The sequence below is a fragment of the Diplotaxodon limnothrissa genome, linkage group LG19 (genome assembly GCF_057381915.1).
Source record: "Diplotaxodon limnothrissa isolate DT_005_m linkage group LG19, D_limnothrissa_male_GT1.1, whole genome shotgun sequence".
NCBI lineage: Eukaryota > Metazoa > Chordata > Actinopteri > Cichliformes > Cichlidae > Diplotaxodon > Diplotaxodon limnothrissa.
Window position 1 is genome coordinate 30,441,827 of NC_140614.1, and position 21,039 is coordinate 30,462,865.

Consider the following 21,039-nt stretch of genomic DNA (forward strand, 5'->3'; position numbering starts at 1 on the left):
CACATCCTTGATGAGGCCATCCTCTGTGCAACCTGATCTCTAGCTATTGGCTAAGTCTCCTGTCTCTCGCCAGTCACAAGGTCAGCTCTGGGCTCATGTCCCCTGTTTCTATAGTGATGGGCTAAGCCCTTCTTGACAGATAGAAAAATGAAGATTGTCACGTCCAGACAAAACACGCCGGAAGCCATCCAGCTGACCACGGGACATTGGACAACAAGATTTAACTGGACGACAGGGAGAGCAGGTTTAACTTGTAGAGGTGCTTGCACTGAGCGAACAAATCGGAAAGTCGGGACTGGCGTGTGATGCAGGACAGGAGTATTGTTCGGGTAACACACATTCACAAAGATCACATAGGACATAATGGAGGCCCCTGACTTTTTTAGCTGAAGTCTCAGGGAAACAGAAGAGGATATCAAACACCCAGAGACAAAACAACTGATACCAAAACTCTTTGCAGAGCAAGCGCGTTTTCTGCATCAGTGTCTCAACAAACCGACAGCCGGCTTAAAGCATTGGTGCATCACAAATGAATTATATGATCTATAAATTATTCACTTAGAAAACAGAGCTCTCAAGAAATAAGATGAATTCGTCAAGATGTTCAAGATTTGAAAAGATGTGAGTAACTTACAAGACCGTTGTTTTTCCCTTTTAAGTAGAAAAATAAATTCAAAGATAGACAAGTAAATAAATAGAGGAAATAAATACACGGATGACTGAAATATATATATATTACATTGAGCCTTCTGTAGCCTGTTTTGGCATGGCGAAATAACCAGAATGTCCCATGTTGATGTTTCTGCTCCTCCTTTGTTTATATGGATTTCTTTAAATTGCATAGTCAGAGGAATCCACATCTCAGAGCCAGGACCGGCAGCAACATCGTGTTTCTCACAAAGCATCTGTCTCAAAAATGGAGGGGAAAAAAATGGACAGTGCGAGGGTTGGAATATAAAAAAATGTTGCATTCTCTGTAAAAACTGCATGCATGTTATTTGTTGTGTGTGATGGGCTGTCTTGTCTGGCTGCCCGTGGGACTGCAGGGCTGCTGTATTGTCTGTTGTTCCATTGCAGATGTCAACAGTGCGTGAGGTCTGGATCTGCAGCAGACTGGCAGACAGTCCCTCTCCAGCCGGCAGCCAACCAGCCTGTCAGCAACACTTGCTGTTACTAAGAGCATAATGTTCAGCTTGCTGTGCCACTTTCGACACCGTGGGGGGTTGTGGATCTTTCTCTGTGTCCTTTCTGTCTTGATTTTTTTCCCCCCGTCGATCTTTTTAGCTTTTCTCGAGGTGAATGGTGTCTTCAGTCCGGGCAACGTGCCAGGCAAAGAGGGGAGTTTTACCAATCTGAAAACCTGGGGTGAAACCCACTCGCATTCATTCAAGGTGAGAGGGAACTGTTGTAGTCAGGATAAGGTGAGCGACAATGGTGATGTCACTTCATGTTTACCAGGACAGTCTATACCACAGTGTTGTTTGTACCCATGGCCTTCTTGTTACGGATGCTCATGGCATACTCCCCACGACTTGTCCCGTTCTCTTCTTTTCGGAGTGGTTTCCTGTGAATAGACATTTTTACAAAGTGAGGATGAATTCCTTGATCAAAAAAACAAAGCAAAATGGCACTACATTCATCCATAGCTAAAGGCCATGCCATTAAACAGAGTTTGTGGACTGCTGACCTACAGACTGATTTGATTTCTGAAGCTGCTCTGGGTGGATATGCTGCTCTCAGCAATCCCTTCTAATAAGCTCAGTGTTTAAAGGTCAATTTTGCAAGGAGACAGAAGGAAAAGATACATTGCAGCACATGGCATAAGGCAATTACCTACTATGACTGGGAGATGCAATCTTCTCTTCTAAGTAATGAGTATGTGTAGCTGTCAAAACAACTTGGGAATGACATCGATACACAACCTCCTGGGAAATTCCTTCTTAAAAACCGGTTGCGCTGTAATGCTCGATCTTTGCTCTAGTGCAAAAGAAAACAGCAGCACATGATCCCCTTGCTGCTACTGGTCTGTGAAGAGCAGGATCATTCAATATAGCTCTTTTCATGCGCTCCTTGATGCCTTTGTGGTTATTATATTTGTCCAGTGTACTGTGGCTTCCCCCTCAGCTGCCCTCCCCTGCCCGGGTTTATGTAACTCAGAGACAGATCTGAATACAGTTAGTACAGTCATTGTCCCACTCAACACTGTACAGTGCCTTCACTAGCACTGAGAACCCTTGAGCTACATCTAAGCTCAATATCTCCCCTCCTCTCCTCTCCTGGCCCCTGAAAGCCCGGGCTGGCCGGCACAACTTCAACAAACATTCAGTCCGGTCCAGCACAAATCTTTTTCCTTTCTCGGGCATCGTGCCGGGAAGGAATCGTGCAGACAGGGAGTCCTTGCAGGGTGAAATGAGCTCATACATGACATAATGCAATCCAATACAAAAGCTCTGCAAGAAGAAAGCACTCAGTGTGACTTGTGAGGATTAGCTTCTTGTTGAGAACTGAAGAGGGTACTTTTAAAAGGACTATGGAACATTTTAAAAACAACAATGTGTGAAAGTTGAACTCATGAATAATAAAACACACCGTTGCTTAAGACTGATGGCATTGTGTATTGGAAATTACGGAGATATGGTTTTAATGGTGTTATCATATCCAGAGACTTAAAACGCAACCAGTAATGAATCCAGACCTCTGACAAGATCTCATTAAAAAGTTAACATTACTTGGAGGTCTAATACACCTGATAGCATTTCTTTCCCTCCGTGCACAGGATTTTGCTGAATCATTATCACACCAAGTCTTTCAATATGCCTTAAGGATATTTTTCTGTAATACTAGCAATATTTATACGATTCTTTCTTGGTGAGGTGTCAGTATGAAAAATGATCTGCCAGGGTTTTTTTTTTTTTGCACCACTCAATATTTATAATTCTTGTGCTGTCATCTCAGTCTGTCAGCTGTCTCTTTGGGATGCTCCCACGCACTTTGACCGATCACATTTTTGCCACACCTGTTAAACAACCGTCTTGCCGCTGTCAGATTTTGAAAAATGCTCCCGTCTCGGCTGTTTTTCAGCTGTCACTTCAGCGCAGAGCTTAACCTCGACCCATCTGCCTCCCGTGCTCGCCGGCATTAGCCATAAAATCCTGCTCGGCTTGACTCCGTCCAGTTTTTACACAAGTTACTCTGATCTGCAAAGTCAGTATCAGGATCTTTAAACATTTTAAAGGGTTTCCATTCAAAGAAACAAAAACTACAATAGGGTGTAAATATGAAAGTCTTTGAGAATCCCCCACCTCACATTTTTAACTACTCTAACAGGGTGGCTTTATCATACTGTGTCTCTTCCACTAGTTTAAAATTTGTGAGTTCACAACATGTATTTTATAGAGAACTTTTAATATAGTGCCATCATTGAGTCAGACTAACTTAGGTTCATTATTATGAGGGTGTGTGTGTTAATAAGAAGAAGGGAGGGAGATTTTACTGACTTTTAACGGAGCTTTTATACCTGAAAAGTGATTGGGAATTTCTGTGTAGATACTTTGGAGGGCCATGCAGAAGCTGATCAACATTATGTGCGAACATTATACTTTCCAGAAAAAAAACTTTTAAACAAAACACAACAGTATGACTAAGACTTCCTGTGGGACTCCAGTGTCACCTGGGAGGGGTCATTTGGGTGAACACAACTGGGACACATGCTGGCCATGTAGAGCAGATGCTGCTTGCTGTGTCCCTGTGAGACCAGGGGAAAGCCTGAGAAAAGAAACTGTCCAGCCCCGGGGTGGAAACACTCTGATGTGGGGAGGGGGCGGTGGTCCCCACTGCTGCAGGGAAGGGATTTGGGATATACCAGTTTTACAGGTCTGTATTAATCTATTAATCACTGCTGCCGCCTGAGGGAGAATGTACAAAAACAGCAACAGTTACTCACACAAAACAATATGCTAGACACAATTATATCTGTCCCACAGGGAGGATGGAGGAGGAATCTCCCAAAGTCCAGCCAACATAGACTCTATAACAACATTAGCCTCAAACATTTCTGGAGTCCAGTTACAGAAAACTATGATAAGAGTTAAACAGACCTGTGGGTGTTGGGACAAAGTAAGATTTTTCCCTTTGGTTCCTACAGCAACAGATGAAACTACATAAACAAAGGGTGATATGGATGTTGCTGTAAGACATGACAAAACAAAAAGATAAACCAGCTTTGACGACGGTGCAATAAAACAATGTCCACACTTATCCACGGACGTTGCCACATTTTTATGTAGGAATATCTGATGGTATTCCTATTCTTACTTCTGTAGCAGACTGATAGTTTTATATCATACTTTTTTTTAATAAGTCAGTGACTGTGGCTGGGATGTCCACAGTATCATTTAGAAAAACACTGAACACAAATTTATGATGAACAGTTTTCATTCATTTCATTTACGTGAGTTTGTGTGCTTGTGCGTTTGTGCTCTTCCTGGAAGCTCTGTTCTTACCTGTTTAATATACGAGCCTGTTTCAGCTTAGACCTCAAACCTTTATGTGAAAGCAACTCCTCCTTCACGTTAAATATCGACAGTAGTAACGGGAACTGAGTCTCCAGCAGTGCCCTCCTTGGAGGAGGGCCATCGCGTGAGTAGCATGCTCATGTTTTAAAGTTTCACTATGAATTCATCCACCAGGATCGGACTCCAGAGGTGGAGACTGGACTGTGATGTTCTGAGAAACTACAGGGAAAATCTGAACCTTCTACACTCACATTGTAGCTTTTAGCTACATCAACACAATGTTCTCTCACCACCTGCCTTGCTTCGTCCTCTTCCCCAAAATGCAATTGAAGTTGAAAGGCTCCACACAGTGGAGGAGATCCAGAACGCATTGCAGATGCATATGTGCAAGTGGACGGAACAGGAGCCATTTAAAATTAGCACTGGAAGTAGTCCAGAGCAGAGATGGCTCTAAAGCGGACTGCTGCTATGATTTTAATCAGTGACGTGTTTTGCTTTTTATGGGTGGAATCACAGAGCTTTTTTAATGTCCCTCATTATATTTGGTGCAGCCAGTTAAATTTAAGATAAAAAGGAGTTTTATTCTAAGTCACAACTGAATTGTGTTGAAAACAGATGAAAAAGCAATTAACAGAAGTCTGGCATGTCTCGATGATTCCACATGAGATTTAGCAAGTAAGAGAACAAGACAGGATCTCTGTGCTGTTCGACACCGGTGAGCTACAGATTCCTGGAAGCCGCTTCGGCCCTGTTTATTTTTCTCAGGATGTAATCTCCGCACTGACTGACCATGTCGCTTTGGGCCACCACACAGGGCAGAGCACTGGGGCCTCAAGCCGACCTCTGCCCGGGCCTTCAATAATAGATGCCATGCTGTTGACACGTGGCAGGTGGCAACACAACACTTCACAGGTTAGATGAATATTTCATATCAAAGCTGTGCAATCACAGCGCACATTGCTGTTTGAAGTTTGGGGAATGCATGATGGTGAAATTAGGACATGCGTTGGGCTGTTTACAATTACTCCAGCCATCTGGAAATTAGAGTAACATGGTATGGTTCAAAGCAAACGCATTACAAAACAGACTGTAAAAGTCTGTCACCGGTTTTGATGGTGCCGGTTTAGCGATTTCGAAAATAAAACAAAGGGAGATTAATGATGTGTGAGCAAATATTGTAGCATTTTCCGTTTCGGTTTTTTGAGTATTTTGGATGTTCTGTGTTACCCTTGAAAAGGACCAGCTGGGATGCATTATCTGTCTTTGAACAAGCCTCCCTGAGCGGTAAGTGATTGGGAAAAGCATCTAGCTTCATTAGTCAGTTGGTCTGAGTTTTATTTGTTTTGGCGCCTTGGATGGCTGACAGCCTGGACTGCAGTATCATCTCTTTTGCTTTGGATGGTACAGCAACACTGAAAAGCAGCGTGTGCCTGAATCCTCCTCTCTGTGCTTGCACACCAGCCTCTCTGGTGCTGTGGACTCTGAATAGGATTGTGTGGAAGTGTTCTTTTTTTTCTCCTTTTCAGTCCCGCTTGCTTCTGACAGATGACTGGCAAGCAAAGATTACAAAAAATAACAAAAGGCCAGGAGGGCTGGGACCTGCAGTGCTCGCTCTTCCACTGTCTGTAATGCTTGGGCCTTGGCCCTCGTCCAGCTGATTTTCATTGGGAAAGCCCGGAGCACTGAGCTGGGAGGGCTATATATAACCGGGCTGTGTTTTTCTCACTGACAAACCCTTTTTCACACTGTTATTGACTGAGATGCTGAATTACTGCCTTCGCTCGCTTTGGTAGACAACACTTTATCTGTCCTTTTTGGCTGTGTTGTTTCCTCTCCTTTCCCCTCTGGAATGATGGATGATTAGAGAATCCAAGACAAATGCTAAAGCAGTCACATCTTTCCCTGGACCGCTCTGCTACTGGCTTTGACTAATGAATGTCTAATGAGCCTAGTCTGGACCTGTGTATATTCCCTTCTCATTCTGAGTAGAGGGCAGCTTGGCGTGGCACAAAGTCTGCAGTCTAGAGCCCACAGAGCTTCAGGACATGACCTGCTTGCATGTATAAAAGATGTGGCCTGCGACTGAATGACTGCGCAAATTAATTCATAAATAATGACTTATGTTTGGGGCTAGAGCCCATATTGCAACAACACTTTCCTACCACTGCTGCATTAAAAAAGGTGCCCCTTGGCTACACAGGGGGCTGGAGAATTGCCATAATGAATTCCTGAGCCAACCGCCCATTAATTCCGCTGCCTGACTTTGCCTATTTGTTGTTTAAAGAAAGGCGAAATAGAGTTCTGCTGAAGAAAGCCATATCTGGCATGCAGGCTTAATATAGTCCCATAAATATAAGAAGGTAGGATACTAGATCTTTTTAAATACATATGCATAAAACATAGAAGTAGCTTCTTGATTTAATGCCTAATTCTGCACACATGGCATTCTCACGTGGTTAGTTGTGGACTGTGAAACACGCCAAGATGATGAATGAGTGCGTGTAAAGATATTGTGTGTTTGTGGATGGGTGCATGCAAGTATCCTTTACAAACCTGGCACGATTCAGATGTGACTATTTTTGAAATATCTGTGAACATTAAGGGAACGTCGGAGTGCACGTGTGATACCGTGCTGCCTGAACGGCATCAAGAGAATTGGGTCTGGTTGTGCCGCAGAGTAAAACCTCACACAGACTTTTTTTTTCAAATAAGCCAAATGTGGAAAATGCTGCAACAGCAGTGTGTTGGGATTCCTTTGCTTGGCTCTTGCTTTCACATTTATGAATCCAGCTGCCATTCTAGGATGCTTCAGACTTTTATGGGACTCAAAATCAATAGAGCATTGTTATGTCATTTTGCACTTCAGCAAATTAATTCAGCATATAGGATATTTCTGCTTGACTCAATGTAGTGGATATTTACAACCCACCTAACCTCTGACCTCAGTATGACCTAGGGGGGCAATGGCATAACTCTAACAAAAAGGCAGGACACTTATTAGAGTACCCCACATGTCTATTTACCCGCCTGTCTCAATCTGTGACTGACTTCTACTTAAGTTAGTCCTCATTTTAAAATAATTTGGAAATATGCGAGGTTTTAATTACAATGTTAAACAAACAGAATTAAACATGTTAGGGTGGCTTCTTACCTCTTGATAGCTTTGTAGCAGATGATGATAGCTGAGAGGAGGAAGATAAGTGAGGCACAGCCCACTGTTCCGAGAACTACGATGTCCATCTCCATCCACCACGGCCTCCACAATTGCACCTTGGGCTTTTCCACTTAGAAACAGAGTGAAAGGGGCAGCAAGGAGAGAGAGGTGTAGATACAGAAGAAGACAATAAACACAATACATTAAAAAAGGTAAGCGCATTATGAAAAATGCATTAATTATATTTACACTTAAGCCACAATGCTGACTTGTGTTTTGCATTTTGATCCTTAGTAAGTGGCTTAACTTTTAAACAACACAATAGTGAAAGAGAAACAAGACGATTTCTCTCCTCTGCTCTTTTTGTGCTGGGATGCATTCGTGTCCTCACCCGTTCTTTAGGTCTTAGGTGCAACGTTCAAAGATATCCAACCCGACACCATGAATCATTTAAGGTCCTGTCAGCCTTCCCTACACCAGCACTCTTGTCCACACCAATTACTGTTGCAGGAACCTCCTGCTCTTTCCACATTAGAGTCGTGGAGTAAGATCACTCACCAGGAATGTTGTATAACATTGTGTGCATCAGCATCTTCGTATCTGTATTGCAGAACTTCTCTCGCCTCGTTTTGCAGCATCCTGTGCTCTCCCACCGTCTTTAAATCAGGTTTGTCATGAGCATATCTACCTATCATTCAAGGAGAAAATACCCTGTTTGCTACATAAAATAACAAGCTCCTCCTGCATGTAGAGGATTTTAGTTATGAATGAGACGAATGGGCTTACACCATAGCAACAAATACTCCTGAGTAATGCTGAAGACTATTTTTCCAACACAGCCCATTTCTACAGAGCAAATAAAAAGGTATGGCTCTCCCTGGTACAGCACACCACATCATAAGTCACTGTGAATTTAAAAGCCCCTCTCAGCCAAACTTCCATTTTAATCCTTCGTTTTGTCAACGGCTGTAGGATTTAATTCAGTCAGTGGTAAGGATCTACTTTATTGTGATAGAGCACAGTCCTATCAAGGGACCTCAGATACCATTTTTAGCACGCAGACACTTCTTTAACTGTGCCAATTTTTCCTCAGTTTTATTAGACTTTTATCTGATAGATGTGGTCCCGGCCATTGTCCCAGTTTTCATGTTAGCTGTGCATATTCATTGGATTTTAAAGACGACAGTTTAAAGCACATTTTCAGCTCAAAGTGCTCTGCAAATTGGGCTGCTGAATGAATATTTAGATAATTATGCATGAAAAATGTGATGACAAAAAAAAACTCCCTTTGAATCAAATATTAATAGTGTCTCCACCCACTGCAAACATATGTGTGCAAAGATAAAAAGAAATGAAGATTGATCCGCTTATCTTATTAACATGACATTTTGCTGTTTTTTTATTTGGTTGTTGTTGGAGGGATCAGATCTTGTGGAGGCAGCACTCAGAGGTCTGAGCTTGTATTGGCCGAAGGCCCACCTTCACTTGCAGTCAGATGGTTGTGGCAGGATTCATGCAGTGACCTTGACAACAATCACAGAAGAGTCTATAACTCTCGATTTGTAGGTAACTCACATGGTGAGTCAGGGGGAAAAGGAGGTCCATTTGCATTGACCAGACAGGAAAAGAACACATTGAAGCTGATTGATTAAAGTCCTTCCACTGCTTCGTGATTAAGTATCCCCCCTCCTTGTAATACGAAGGGCTCAGGATGAGTGATTCTAAAGAATCACAGTAATAGCTGCATCATCAGCAAAACACCTGTCCCATATTTCAGCACTGTTCATTATGGTGCCTGAGATGAAATACAAATCATATCAACTTTCAGCAAGCAGGCCTGTTAAATATGTTTGCCTTTTGCTCAATAGATTTAGCACCTCAGAGTGAGACGAAAGAGGAAGGTGAAGGGGAGCGCTGCCACAACAGGCGCTGGAGCGACACAGATATCCAAGCTTGTTGTGTATGAGCACTAACACGCACGCACACTTATTGCCGCCAGCTCGACTTCAAAACAAAGTTGGAACTACTGGGCTGGATCATTAGCCCCTTATCTCTAACAAATTATAGCTAATTTAATTAACTCATCTGTCTTTTAATCAGGGGTTCTCCAGGGGGAAACCCTACCACTGAACCACTGAGCTTGGCAGCCCAGCAGGCATAGATTTCACAGGCAGCCGGGTACTCCCCAGGGTCAGACCCAGTATATATTAGTCTTGTGTTCAGCTGTCAACATCCTGCTGGCTCTATCACACGCACAAACACAAGAGTGCAAAATTACACCCGTGCACGAGCACTCACACGTTAATCTCAACTGGTTGATGGTGCATTTTCCCCGTGTACATAAATGGAAACACTTCACGTCAAAACAGTTTCTTCAGACTAGCCACTTGCCCGACACCTGCGCCTGGCTAGGAACAAGATCCAACTGTGGGCTGAGAGCAAACAGACTGAGACGGACTTGAAGGGAGACAGCTGTGAAAGGTTGGAGGGTGAGCTGGAAGCCTTACCTGTGGTGCCCAGTAGCCGCGGAGGCGGCGGTGGAGGCGGCGGCGGTGGAAGTGGAGGGTATCTTCTACAGTGGCATGCCAGCTGGCACTGTTCACTAACTTTCTCCGCCACAGTCCGTGAGCATGACCTCTGGAGCTCTCCCTTATGGTGAGAGAAAAAAAGAGACAGAGGGAGAGAAAGAGAGATTGAAAGGACTGAGGCTGTGTCCCTTAGTGCATTACTCAGAAGTACCATCAGCACAACACTGTGCAGCACAAATGGAGATGCTTGAATACTCAGCAGCCTCTTAGTTTGCAGCACTGTGGATATCCTCTCAGCATTCCTTTCATATCGCAGCTCCAGTGTTGTTGTCACTGGGGCTACTGTGTATGTAGTACATGTAAAATAGTATCACATATATGGCTGCAGCCCGCTCCCTGTAAGAAACCACCCACCAACAGAGTGGGCAGCAGGCTGCCCCGAGGAGTGTGCGTGGGTGGACTTGGAAACTCAAGCAGATCACATTACACATGAACCCTGGCAACACTGCGTGCGCGTGAACAACTGCTCACCACTATCTGTAGGCAGCAGCATGGGGCAGAGGTTAGAATACTCATCACTAACATATGCCTGCTGCAGGGATCCTGGTGGGATAACTGAATGTTGTTATCATATAAACACAGTTGGTTACTCCGTGTTCCCACAACAAAAAAGCAGAGTGCCTCTGTGTGTACCTGGGCATAGCTGCATTTCTTATGACCTCCTGCAAACTCACTACACACACCTGCCTGCCAGCATTCCCTCAACACAGGTGTGCTCTGGAGCGGTGATCCCACCAAGTGTAAGCTGGTATTATATGGCAATGCATCTTAAAGAGCACACAAGTTACTTGGAAAAGGTTATTAGCTCCACAGCTCTTATCCATAGTCCATCAGTAAATGAAACTCAAGTTACATCAGTGTAACCTCTTCTCATGCGTAAATTGTCAAGTGGCGCGCCTGAACGTGATCCTTACCTGGCACGAGAGTAACAACAGTGAGAGAAGGCAATGACCGAAGAAAAAAGGCCAAAAACTTAAAGTAAATGGCATTAGATCTTGGCACAGCATTCCTCTTGCGCTGTTCTCGAAGATACTAGGCAGCGTTTCCAACAAATGAATGCAGTATACATAGGCTTGAACTGTTTGGGAAATAACCATCCACCCTATCCAGTTCAGCGGCGATATCTGTGACAGGCGTCTCCAGAAATAGTTTATGCCACAATCATTTTCCTCTTGAAATCCCGTTGTCGATAGCATAGGACAGGCGAGCCGGTGGAATGAGTGGCAAATCTCGATAATTCACATCTCGAAAGTAGTTTTTTGCTTTCTGGCACTCAGATAGCGACCTGAATCACGCCGCTACTCCGTGCAATGTGAGGGCGGTAGATGCCCGTACCTTACATCCCTCCTCGGCTGCAAGCATGAGCGCAAATGGACCACTCAAGCCATCGAAGTTGAAGGAAAAAACGAACCGAGAGAGATCCTCGGGAATATCGAGTAGTAGGATTCCTTGCAATGGCATCACACATCCCCTCTCAACTTATCTAAGCTGAGCACTGTATGGGCGAGTCCGGAGGGCAGAGCCGAGGGTTAAAGTGATGCATCCTCCTCTGTGCCAAAATACGGCGGGCTGTTTTATACGGGAGCATCACCACCGCGCACTTGATGCAGCGCTCACATCAGCTCATCCTGACAACGTGTGCTCAAACAAATTCGCCTTCCGCTTCTTAAAAAGTCCCCCCAAAAATCAAAGAGGGAAGGGCATGTGGTTGTGAAGGCGTCGGTAATGTCAGCTGGGCTTTGTTTGTTTTGCTTTGTTTGCTTGTTTATGTATGTGTTTGATTTTTTTCCTTTTTTTTTTTTTTAATAATAATAATAATGGCCCAGGCAGAAAGTATAGCCCACAATGCGTGGAGGCGAGTCTGTAAAGATGACGCGTACTAGAGCAAATTAAAGTCAAGTGGAAAGCTAGGGAGAGAGAGTGCAAGACGCCTACCGACTGAAAACACTGCCATGCCCGTGTTTGATGTGCTGTGTGCCTGCGAGAACACTCTCTGGTCCAGTGTCCCAAAGTAGGCTGAGATAAACAATACTGATGTAACCTGGCATTTACTGCTAATGCTCGACAACCCGGTCAATTATAACAGTTTCAAAAATACGAATGGGCTTATTGTAAAACATTAGTTTCTTCTTGTTATTATTGCTGTCATCACAACACCTTTGACCCACACTGATGTCGTTTATAAGAAGTGATGCTGCGGGGCAGAGTGCAGAGAATCAGACTATGCAGTGGGTAGTTTTTAAGAGCTCAGTTGCATAATATTGTTGGTGGTCTTCACTAGGGACAGTTATGAAATTACCTCAGAGCCCTCAGTCGGTACTAGAAAGCCAACGTGACATTCACTTGTTGTAACAGCTGATTGACAGGTAAGGAATAAAATCCAGAGTGTTCTTGGTGTCACTAGGGAGCCAGAGCTAATACATTTTTTAACCACATTAAATGATTTATTGATCAGCTGGTTCTCTAGTGCTGATGCATTACCTACTTGATCAGAGTTTCAGAGCTGGAAGATGATGTAATGACTGTAGCCTGGTCAAACCTCTCACCCCTCAGGATTTTCAGCTGTTTAAAGGAGGTCTGTCTCACATTTTAAAGACCTCATTATGTGACAAACCATTTTGTAGTACTTGAATAATCCCCACACATCTTCTTGCAATCTCAAGAGATCTTTGCAACTCTTTAAAAATCACCTTTCTTTGCTCGTGCAGTGCACAAACCTGCCTCCCAGCCTGTGTGTGATTTTCATAGCTAATTCATGTTTCATAAATCTCCAATCTACCGTGGCGCCCATGTGACTTGTCTTTTGCTTGGGAGAACTGCCTGCAGTTTAAAATAACAGAAGTGACAGCCAATTGTGTCAAAGCCTGTTCATACCAAATAACATCTAAGCCGAGTATTTAAACAACTTTGGATTAAGATCAGTGGATTCAGCATCTAGCCTTAAAGCCTTGTTGTTGCATTTATCACATGTCGTGCCTACGAAAAAAGCTCTTCACGGGCAATAAAGAAGTGAGCTCATGCAAAGGGCCGTGAATTACTTTTAGAGTGGAAAATCCATAGCTGCTGTCAGGCTGTATTTGAAAATGCAGTGCAGTGCAGAGATTTTTCAGAGTTTTTGGAGGATAAAACCAGCCTGTATTTGGCATATGGTCTGCCTAGCAGTTCAGTCCATCCATCTCCCCTACAGTCTGTCCCAATATTGATTATCTGACAAGAGAAAAGCACTACATCCTCCTGTTTCCTTCCTGCTACCTCACCTCATTCCAACAAGCAGCAATTTGCCACAACATACATCATAGGCCTTTAAAACTCAGATAAGAAAACCTCTATGTAATTACTGTGGTCTTTCAGTCTTATCATCCTGCCAAGATACTTAATCTGCCTCTCTGTATTAAACAAAGAGCACCCCCAACATAATGTTTTTATCAGAACAAGAAAAAATAAGAAGACAAAAATCACAAGCCCTCTGTCATTGAAGGAAAACGTTTATATCAAATAAGCTTAAACGGGTTTTATTTGTATTATTCGTAGTTTTCTTGTATTACTTGTCCTTGTGTTATATCAGTGTGCAGGTATAACGTTAGATGTGTGCTGTATTCATGCTGGGCTGCATCATAGTAAAGGTAGATTGCCATCTAGTGGAAAAACCTGGCAACACATGACTTTAAACAGAGGTTATGTTGCTTATTGACACATTATTATTGGAGCTGGTGGAGATATTAAGCTTAGGTTTGTTATTTAAATTAGCCTGTACTGTGATAAAAACAACTCCAATACCACTGGAATGATGTTTAAGATAAATAAATTCTGAGGAATATCAGAATACAGTTGATGACTTATTGGACAGTATTTTTCAGTGTACTACTTATTTTACATCTGCGCGTGGCTTTTTCCTAACTCTTTAGTAAGGGAAAATAGATACATCTTAAAAAAGAAAAAGCTTCTAGTTTTCTAGACACACACATGGACATGAATGACCGTATCTACTGGTACTTCTACATTTAGCTGTAGCTCCTATTCCCTGTTAAAGAAAAATATAATCTTTATGATTTTGCAAATTCTGCTGTGTTCTATGGGTACAGTTTTATTTTTAATTTCCCCGTCTCTGTGCCTGATCTTTGCTTTGTGCTGCTTTTACACTTTTTTCTCCCTTGCAGATCAAACAGTGTCATCTTATTGTAGTTATTTTTGAGCAAAGGCAAGAGGTAAGATACTTACCATAAGTTTCACTAATGGATGTGGGATGGGCAGCTTCCACAATGGAGGTAGCAAGATTACAGACGTATTAGAGCTCTGGGCTTCTTCTTATTGGGTTTAGGCAAAAATGGCAAAGATGATGATGGCTCTGTAGTTTGTTACAGAGGCACATAACACGTCTTGGCTGCAGGTTTTTTTCTGGGTTTGTTTGCATGCGCAGCAAATACATACAAATTAGGTGTATATCTTTGGCAGGAGTTAAAACGACCTCTTTGTTTCTGTTTTTCTATGATGGACAGCAGACACACTGATGCCACACCTTTTGCACCCATATAAACTGTATAAAGTGAACATAAATGTGCCAAGAGGTTCGTTTTCCTCCCACTCAGAACTTCTGTAAATATCTTTCTCATTCTTCCTCACTTCAAAAGCACAGGAGTGGGGTGACAGGCCATGGGGAGGGGGGACCGCATTGTTAATTGGCCTTTTCAGCTGAACAGAGAGGTGAAGGGAGGAAGAAGAGATGAGGACAATAGAGTCCCACTGCCTCTTCAGAACAAGAGGGATGCGCCGTTAAAAAGATAGACCGGCCGATGCACACAGACCTGCAGCAGGGCTCTCCTCACACAACCCCAAACTAAGCGAATGAGGCAATTAATCATGTGGCCCGCAGCTAACCGAGTAAACGGTCTGTAGCCTCGATATAGACTGCGGATAGTTAAAAAAATTCTCTCCTGGCTCCATAGCATAGGGCTGTGTCAGGATTTGAGGCATGAGGTGTTACCAGACAAACAGTTCCCTCACATCTCATTCCACTGCTGCCGCGGTTCAGTGGAACGATAGGTACTCTTTTTCCACTTCAATAAGGGGATGAAGCTCAATTAGCATTTCACAAGTCCCATTTCCCTCCTCTATTGCAACCTTCCCCGCCGAGCCCATGCTTTCTCTGGGGATTGTCCTGTTTTGGGCCCTTGTTGCCGTTGGCAGGGTGACAGTATTCGAGTGTGCAAACTTGTGCTATTGTCCGCGGGCCAGAGGGAGCCATGGAGACCCCATAATATGACACAGGAAAATGTTTGCTGATGGCAATTCTATGGGCTTTGTCCGACTCTTTCTCCTTCATGACGACTCGATTTAAGTCTCTAAATGTTTGACTACAAATGCAGGAGTGCTATCCAGCTCCTTTCCCTTTGTCCCGCGAGGTTTGAATGAGTAATTCAGCCTTTGTGTCGCTCGATTGAGGGGGCAAACAGAAAGACAAGATTCTTGAGCCTTCAAGACCCTTTCCATGGTTATGCACTCTTCAGATCCCACCACCCCTCACCAAATCCTACAGCTGACATCACTCTTGGGGAGGGAATAACGGGCTTATGTGTTAGAAACTCAACTTTAACCGCTCTGATGTCAGGTTATAATGCACGCATGCTCGACAAGAATTCGCACTAGTTTTTTAAACGCACATTTACCATTTTCGGAGTAGAAATCATCTTGTAGGAGAAATATTGCATCCCCTCAGCGGCTTTCCCCCCTCCAGATCTCCATGACAACAATTTGCGATGGTGAAGAATTTGATACCAGGGCGCTTGGAGGCTGATTGGGGTGCATTGTAAGAGGCCTGGGGTCGCTGATTGGTTCAAGGGAAGCACCATAACTACAAGGAGTTTATATTCATTCAACTTGTTGAAGTGCTCCTATACTGCAGCCTGGGAGAAGTCTGAGGTTAGACTGAGAGAATCCGGACTGATCCAGCAGTGGTGAGTAAAAGGTTACTAATCTCTAATATCCAGCATCCCGCTCATTTGAGGCTTGATTGCGTGACTCGTGTGTTTCTCATTTCTCTTTAGATCCTGACGGTGGATTGCATATTTTAACATGGACTGAACAAACCCTCGATACAATATGGCAAATGCAGACAGTGAGGTCAAAACTTTACTAAATTTTGTAAATTTGGCATCCAGCGACATCAAGGCGGCCCTAGATAAGTCCGCTCCGTGCAGGCGCTCCGTGGATCACCGGAAATATCTCCAGAAACAACTGAAGCGCTTCTCTCAAAAATACTCCAGAGTCCCAAGATGCCACACACACAGGTCTGCGGAGTATAGGTGCGCCAAACCGATGGGGTCTGTCCATCAGAGTGTGGCAGAAAAGGCCAGCTCTGGTGCGCAGGATGTGGATCAACTGGGGAGCTCTGTGGAGCAGGTGCCTATGAGGAAACGCCAGCTACCGGCCTCATTTTGGGAGGAACCTAAGTTGACCCCAACCAAGAGGGAGCACTCATATTTAGGAATGAAAAGGAGCCATGCAGGCACATCGGAGGGGACTGAGAATGAAAAGAGGAAACGAAGTTGTGATGATGATGCAAAGACCGCAATATCTGCGTGCAGCCGGCGCAGCTCGGCGGATAAAGAGACGCTGAAACTGGACGTGACCTCTCACCACTGCGTGAGTGTGTGCGGCTGTTGCCCTTTCCAGTACCACGGACACCAGATCCTTCACAATCACATTTTTGTCCCTCATCCGCCCCTGGGATTGTGGAGCAAAGCAGCAGGGACTGAGACGGAGAGATCCGAGCATCCTTATGGACAGAAAATTCACACGCACGTTGTTGTCAAACCCATACCGACCAAGCCCACCGCTCAGTCACCAATCTTCAGTGTGTTTGGATTCATTTAATTAACTCACTAAATGAACCCATCACACAAAACGCGTGTAAATAGGACTAATGACTTTCAGCGTTTCTCTTTCAGCATTTTAAATCGAGATACTTCCTCCAGCACTTATTGAAATGCTTCATCTATTTTTGTCTTTTAAATCTAAAGGACTAAATTGCACTGAATAATTTCATCATCTTCACTTTCATGCCAGTCTTATGCCTGAAAATTGACAGTAAGGTAAAAAGGTTTCTACTTTTAGGTGTCTACAGAGGATGATTGTTCTTTTTTAAGTCAAAAAAAGTCATAGAATGAATCCAAACATCCTGTTTTAGTTTCCTCTTTTAAGTATGAGAATCGCCTTTCTTTGTCAAAGTAATGTTTGATAGGCACATTTGAAACAATGACTTTTATTTTTAAATAAATGATTCAACTTCCCTTAAAAACTCCTTTGGGCACAAGATCATTTTTACCTTTTGCTAAAGCTTTCTCCAAAGGGAAAACACACACACAAACACACACACATTTTGAAGGACAGATTAAAGAGGCTTATTGTCACTTCACATATATTATAAATAGATATTTATACACATAAAATTTCTTTGAGAGGAACATTTACACATTCAAGATATCAGACACGACTAAAAAAAGAACCACAAGAAGATAAATATAGTCTTATCTCTGAGGACTATATTGCGTGAGGTTCATTTTAAAGTCAGTCAACGTGGCTCAGGTATCTAATCAGTCTGTTTGGCAGAGGTACGCTTGTGATGGATCTCAGTCTGTGTCCCCCCATCTGGGTCCGAATCTTTAATCTACAGAGGTGCAGCAGTGGACATGGTGACACTAAAGACAAGACAAAAAGGAAAGATGAAGAGGCTTGTCGCTTGCTTCCTTGTGGACCACATTTGCATTCAACGGATGTGTGAGGACATGAAAGAAAAGAGTGAAAGAGACATGTTTCCATCTGATACTTACACAACTTCCTCTTGACAACGTGCCATTCTTCACGGCTGTCCAGCAGTTCAGTGAGCTTGCTGCACAGCTGAACATGGCCAACATACTCTAGCAGCAAGTCTATAATTGGCCCTGCCCATTTACTCATTACTGGCGTTGAGATCCACTCGCAGAACTAAAGAAGAAAATCATATAAAGTTACATTACTGAAAAAGAACATGCATATTTTTGTTATGACCAACTTTTTGCTCTTTTTGCATACCTGTGTTATCCTCTCTGAAGGCTCATTGCAATTTAGAGGAAGCATGCTGCCATTCTGCAAAGCATATCCATTACTGCCAGCAGTTATTATATCGGATTGTCCTGCAGCTGGGTGAGGGGCACTGCCATAAGCACACGTAAAACAGGAGAGCGCATCACAGCCATTGTCCAGAAGGCACTTGAGTAGAGGCAGATTATTCTGACAAAGTGCAACAAGAGCTGGGAATGTGGTAGTACATGTTGGGATGCTTGCATTTAAATCAGCTCCTCTTTCTAGCAGTAAAGACACAGTGCTGACACAACCCTGACGCACAGCCATCAGCAGAGGGCTGACTGGATCCAGGCTTAGACTAGCACCGGCATTAAGCAACACCTCTGCTGTTTCGGTGCTGCCGTTAGCAATAGCAAAGTAGAGGGCCGTAGTGCGTCGATCGGCATACTTGATGGAGTGGCTGTGGGGCAGTGTGGCGTTTACATCTGCACCTGTCTTCAGTAGCACAGCTGCTACAGTGTGTCTGTTGTGCTCTGCTGCCAGGTGGAGGGGGCTGATCCAACTGTGCCGGAGCATGGCTCGACTTGTCACCGAGACGAGCAGAGACACAATCCTGAAAACAAAGCAAAAGAATGTTAATGTAAAGTTAACACAACAAATACAGAGAAGTTAGAGCTTACAGCGCCACTTACAACATCCGCTCCATTGCATATTTTAACAATAAGTTTAGGATATGAATACAAATTTTACACACTAATCATTTTTTTTTAATTATTATTATAATTTCATCCATTTTGCAAGTGTTAGTATTTGAACTTACTTGTCATGTCCATACTGGGCAGCGATGTGCAAAGGCAGCAGTCCTGAGCTTGTCGGTTTGTTGGCATCTGCATTTTTAGTCAACAGAAGGGCCGCAATTTCCATGTGGCCATTTTTACTCGCTTCATGCAGCGCCGTAACCCCATCGCATGTCTGCGTGTTGACATCTGCACCTAAAATAAACAAAAAACAATCATCATTCTTTTATAACATAATTTCATTGAAATCATAAACATGAAAACCTGGAATTTTTTTGTACCTTTCTCAATAAGGTAACACAGTGTCCTCATCTGTCCTTGCTGAGCTGCTACAACCAGTGGAGCGATGGTGTAGGTATTAGATGGATTAATTATAGCCCCAGCTCTTAACAGTATCTCACAGATCTCTGTGTTGTTTCTCGATACAGCCTCATGAAGGGCTGTCCAGCCCTGGGCACACCGCTGGTTCACAGTGGCCCCATAAGAGAGAAGAAGGTTCACCATGTCTATGTTCTCAAGCTCGCATGCTGGACAGACACAAAAAGACACGAGTCAGCCTGGCTTCATATGCTGTTGTAAGAAATTCTTAGCCCACAGCTGTACCTTTGTACAAAGGTGTTTCTTTGCTCTTGCTGCTGATGTCAGGGTCAGCACCTGCTTCCAAAAGACACTGCACACAGGCCAAGTGTTCACAAGATACCGCAAGCAGCAAGGCCGTCTGCTCCTGCAATGTGCGCTTGTCTACTGAGCCTGGAAGGGCTAGAACAGAAAATACACGTTAAACAAAACAAGCACACATGACATTTTAAAAGTCCTCCCGCAATAGATTTACGTTTCTTTTCTTAACATGTGATTCATTCAAGGGTGACAAATTACATTTCTGGGATAATTCTTTGAGACTTTCAATCACCTACCCCTTAAAAGGGTCTTCAAGCACTCATCCTGTCCACAGTAGGCAGCATCATGCAAAGGTATCCATCCATCATTGTTCTCCTTCAGCACCCAGTGAGAAGAGGCTGTCAGATTTTTGACAGTTTCCACATCTCCTCTTTTGATGGCACAGACCACAGGATCAACATCCCTTGAAAGGAGAGAAAACCCCCTAAAACATTAAGTAGTCTGAATACAATCAAGTGTATTTTTAGAAAGACACCAGATCCTTATGGGAAAGGCAGCACTGACCCTAAAATCTGTACATTCGGTGATTATCATCATAATAAGCTGATTTTGCTCTCAGTAATCCAGGATGTGTGATTTTTATTTTTGCTATTTATGCAGAAGTTGCACACAAGAGCCACCAGCACCCTCACTCTGAAACACACACACACACACACACACACACACACACACACACACACACACACACACACACACACACACACACACACACACACACACACACACACACACGAACACAGGCAGCCTCAAATAGTCCACACAACAATAAAAGACTCACTCCGGCTCTGACGCGCCGTCGCTCTCATTGTCTCCTCTCCTATCCCCTCGCAGTCGCGACACAGCTTTATTACCGGCATAACGGAACTGAGACAAATAGTCAGAGTAACTGAATTTCGTCATTACTGAAGGTAGATTTCGCTTTTTTCCTTCCCAGGTCGTCGGCGTCGGCGGAGCAGCGCGCAGAGCCGAGCGGGGCTCAGCTGTGGTCTCTCAGATTATTTTGGGACTGTATTGTCAGGCGGCAGGATGACGGACTTATCCATATATGTCAGAAGACTCGGACGTTTAAAGATAAGAGAAACAGCCCTGGAGATAATGCAGTGTAAGGCCAGCTCTTTTCGTCTTTACTGGCTGGTTTCCAAGTTAGATAACGAGACTGATATGTGACAACTGCAGAAGATAAACAGAGACCCCCACAACGAACCATTAATCACTGCTCCATTTTGAAAAGCCTGTGCACATTGACTGTA

At 43.7% G+C, this 21,039-nt stretch overlaps 3 protein-coding genes across 3 annotated transcripts; 1 reads left to right on the forward strand and 2 right to left on the reverse strand.

The window, feature by feature from the left end:
* Positions 1–1,464: 1,464 nt before the first annotated feature.
* On the reverse strand, positions 1,465–11,452 carry prima1 (proline rich membrane anchor 1). The gene is made up of 4 exons (XM_085343654.1): positions 11,171–11,452; positions 10,176–10,317; positions 7,666–7,798; positions 1,465–1,564 (listed from the first exon to the last, which is right to left on the reverse strand). Exons 1-4 carry the CDS (start codon positions 11,450–11,452, stop codon positions 1,465–1,467), a joined length of 657 nt encoding a protein of 218 aa, XP_085199780.1.
* Positions 11,453–16,352: 4,900 nt separating this feature from the next.
* Positions 16,353–17,126, forward strand: LOC146612507 (protein FAM181A-like). Its single transcript, XM_085343507.1, has one exon. The coding sequence runs from the start codon at positions 16,353–16,355 to the stop codon at positions 17,124–17,126; it is 774 nt and encodes a 257-aa protein (XP_085199633.1).
* A 693-nt stretch (positions 17,127–17,819) lies between these two features.
* Positions 17,820–20,709, reverse strand: LOC146612508 (ankyrin repeat and SOCS box protein 2-like). The gene is made up of 8 exons (XM_085342885.1): positions 20,568–20,709; positions 20,026–20,192; positions 19,715–19,870; positions 19,393–19,638; positions 19,135–19,306; positions 18,324–18,927; positions 18,083–18,236; positions 17,820–17,950 (listed from the first exon to the last, which is right to left on the reverse strand). The coding sequence occupies exons 1-8, from the start codon at positions 20,687–20,689 to the stop codon at positions 17,820–17,822; spliced, it is 1,752 nt and encodes a 583-aa protein (XP_085199011.1). The 5' UTR covers positions 20,690–20,709.
* Positions 20,710–21,039: the final 330 nt, after the last annotated feature.

Coding starts and splice junctions, on each gene's coding strand:
- LOC146612507 (XM_085343507.1), top strand. CDS start 16,353: ATGGCAAATGCAGACAGTGAGGTCAAAACTTTACTAAATTTTGTAAAT.
- prima1 (XM_085343654.1), bottom strand. CDS start 11,452: ATGCTATCGACAACGGGATTTCAAGAGGAAAATGATTGTGGCATAAAC. Junction 10,318..11,170: donor TGTTGTTACTCTCGTGCCAG/GTAAGGATCACG, acceptor TCTCACCATAAG/GGAGAGCTCCAGAGGTCATG. Junction 7,799..10,175: donor GCGGCTACTGGGCACCACAG/GTAAGGCTTCCA, acceptor TCTGTTTCTAAG/TGGAAAAGCCCAAGGTGCAA.
- LOC146612508 (XM_085342885.1), bottom strand. CDS start 20,689: ATGACGAAATTCAGTTACTCTGACTATTTGTCTCAGTTCCGTTATGCC. Junction 19,871..20,025: donor CTTGAAGACCCTTTTAAGGG/GTAGGTGATTGA, acceptor TTTCTGTTCTAG/CCCTTCCAGGCTCAGTAGAC. Junction 18,237..18,323: donor CTTCAGAGAGGATAACACAG/GTATGCAAAAAG, acceptor TTTCTTCTTTAG/TTCTGCGAGTGGATCTCAAC.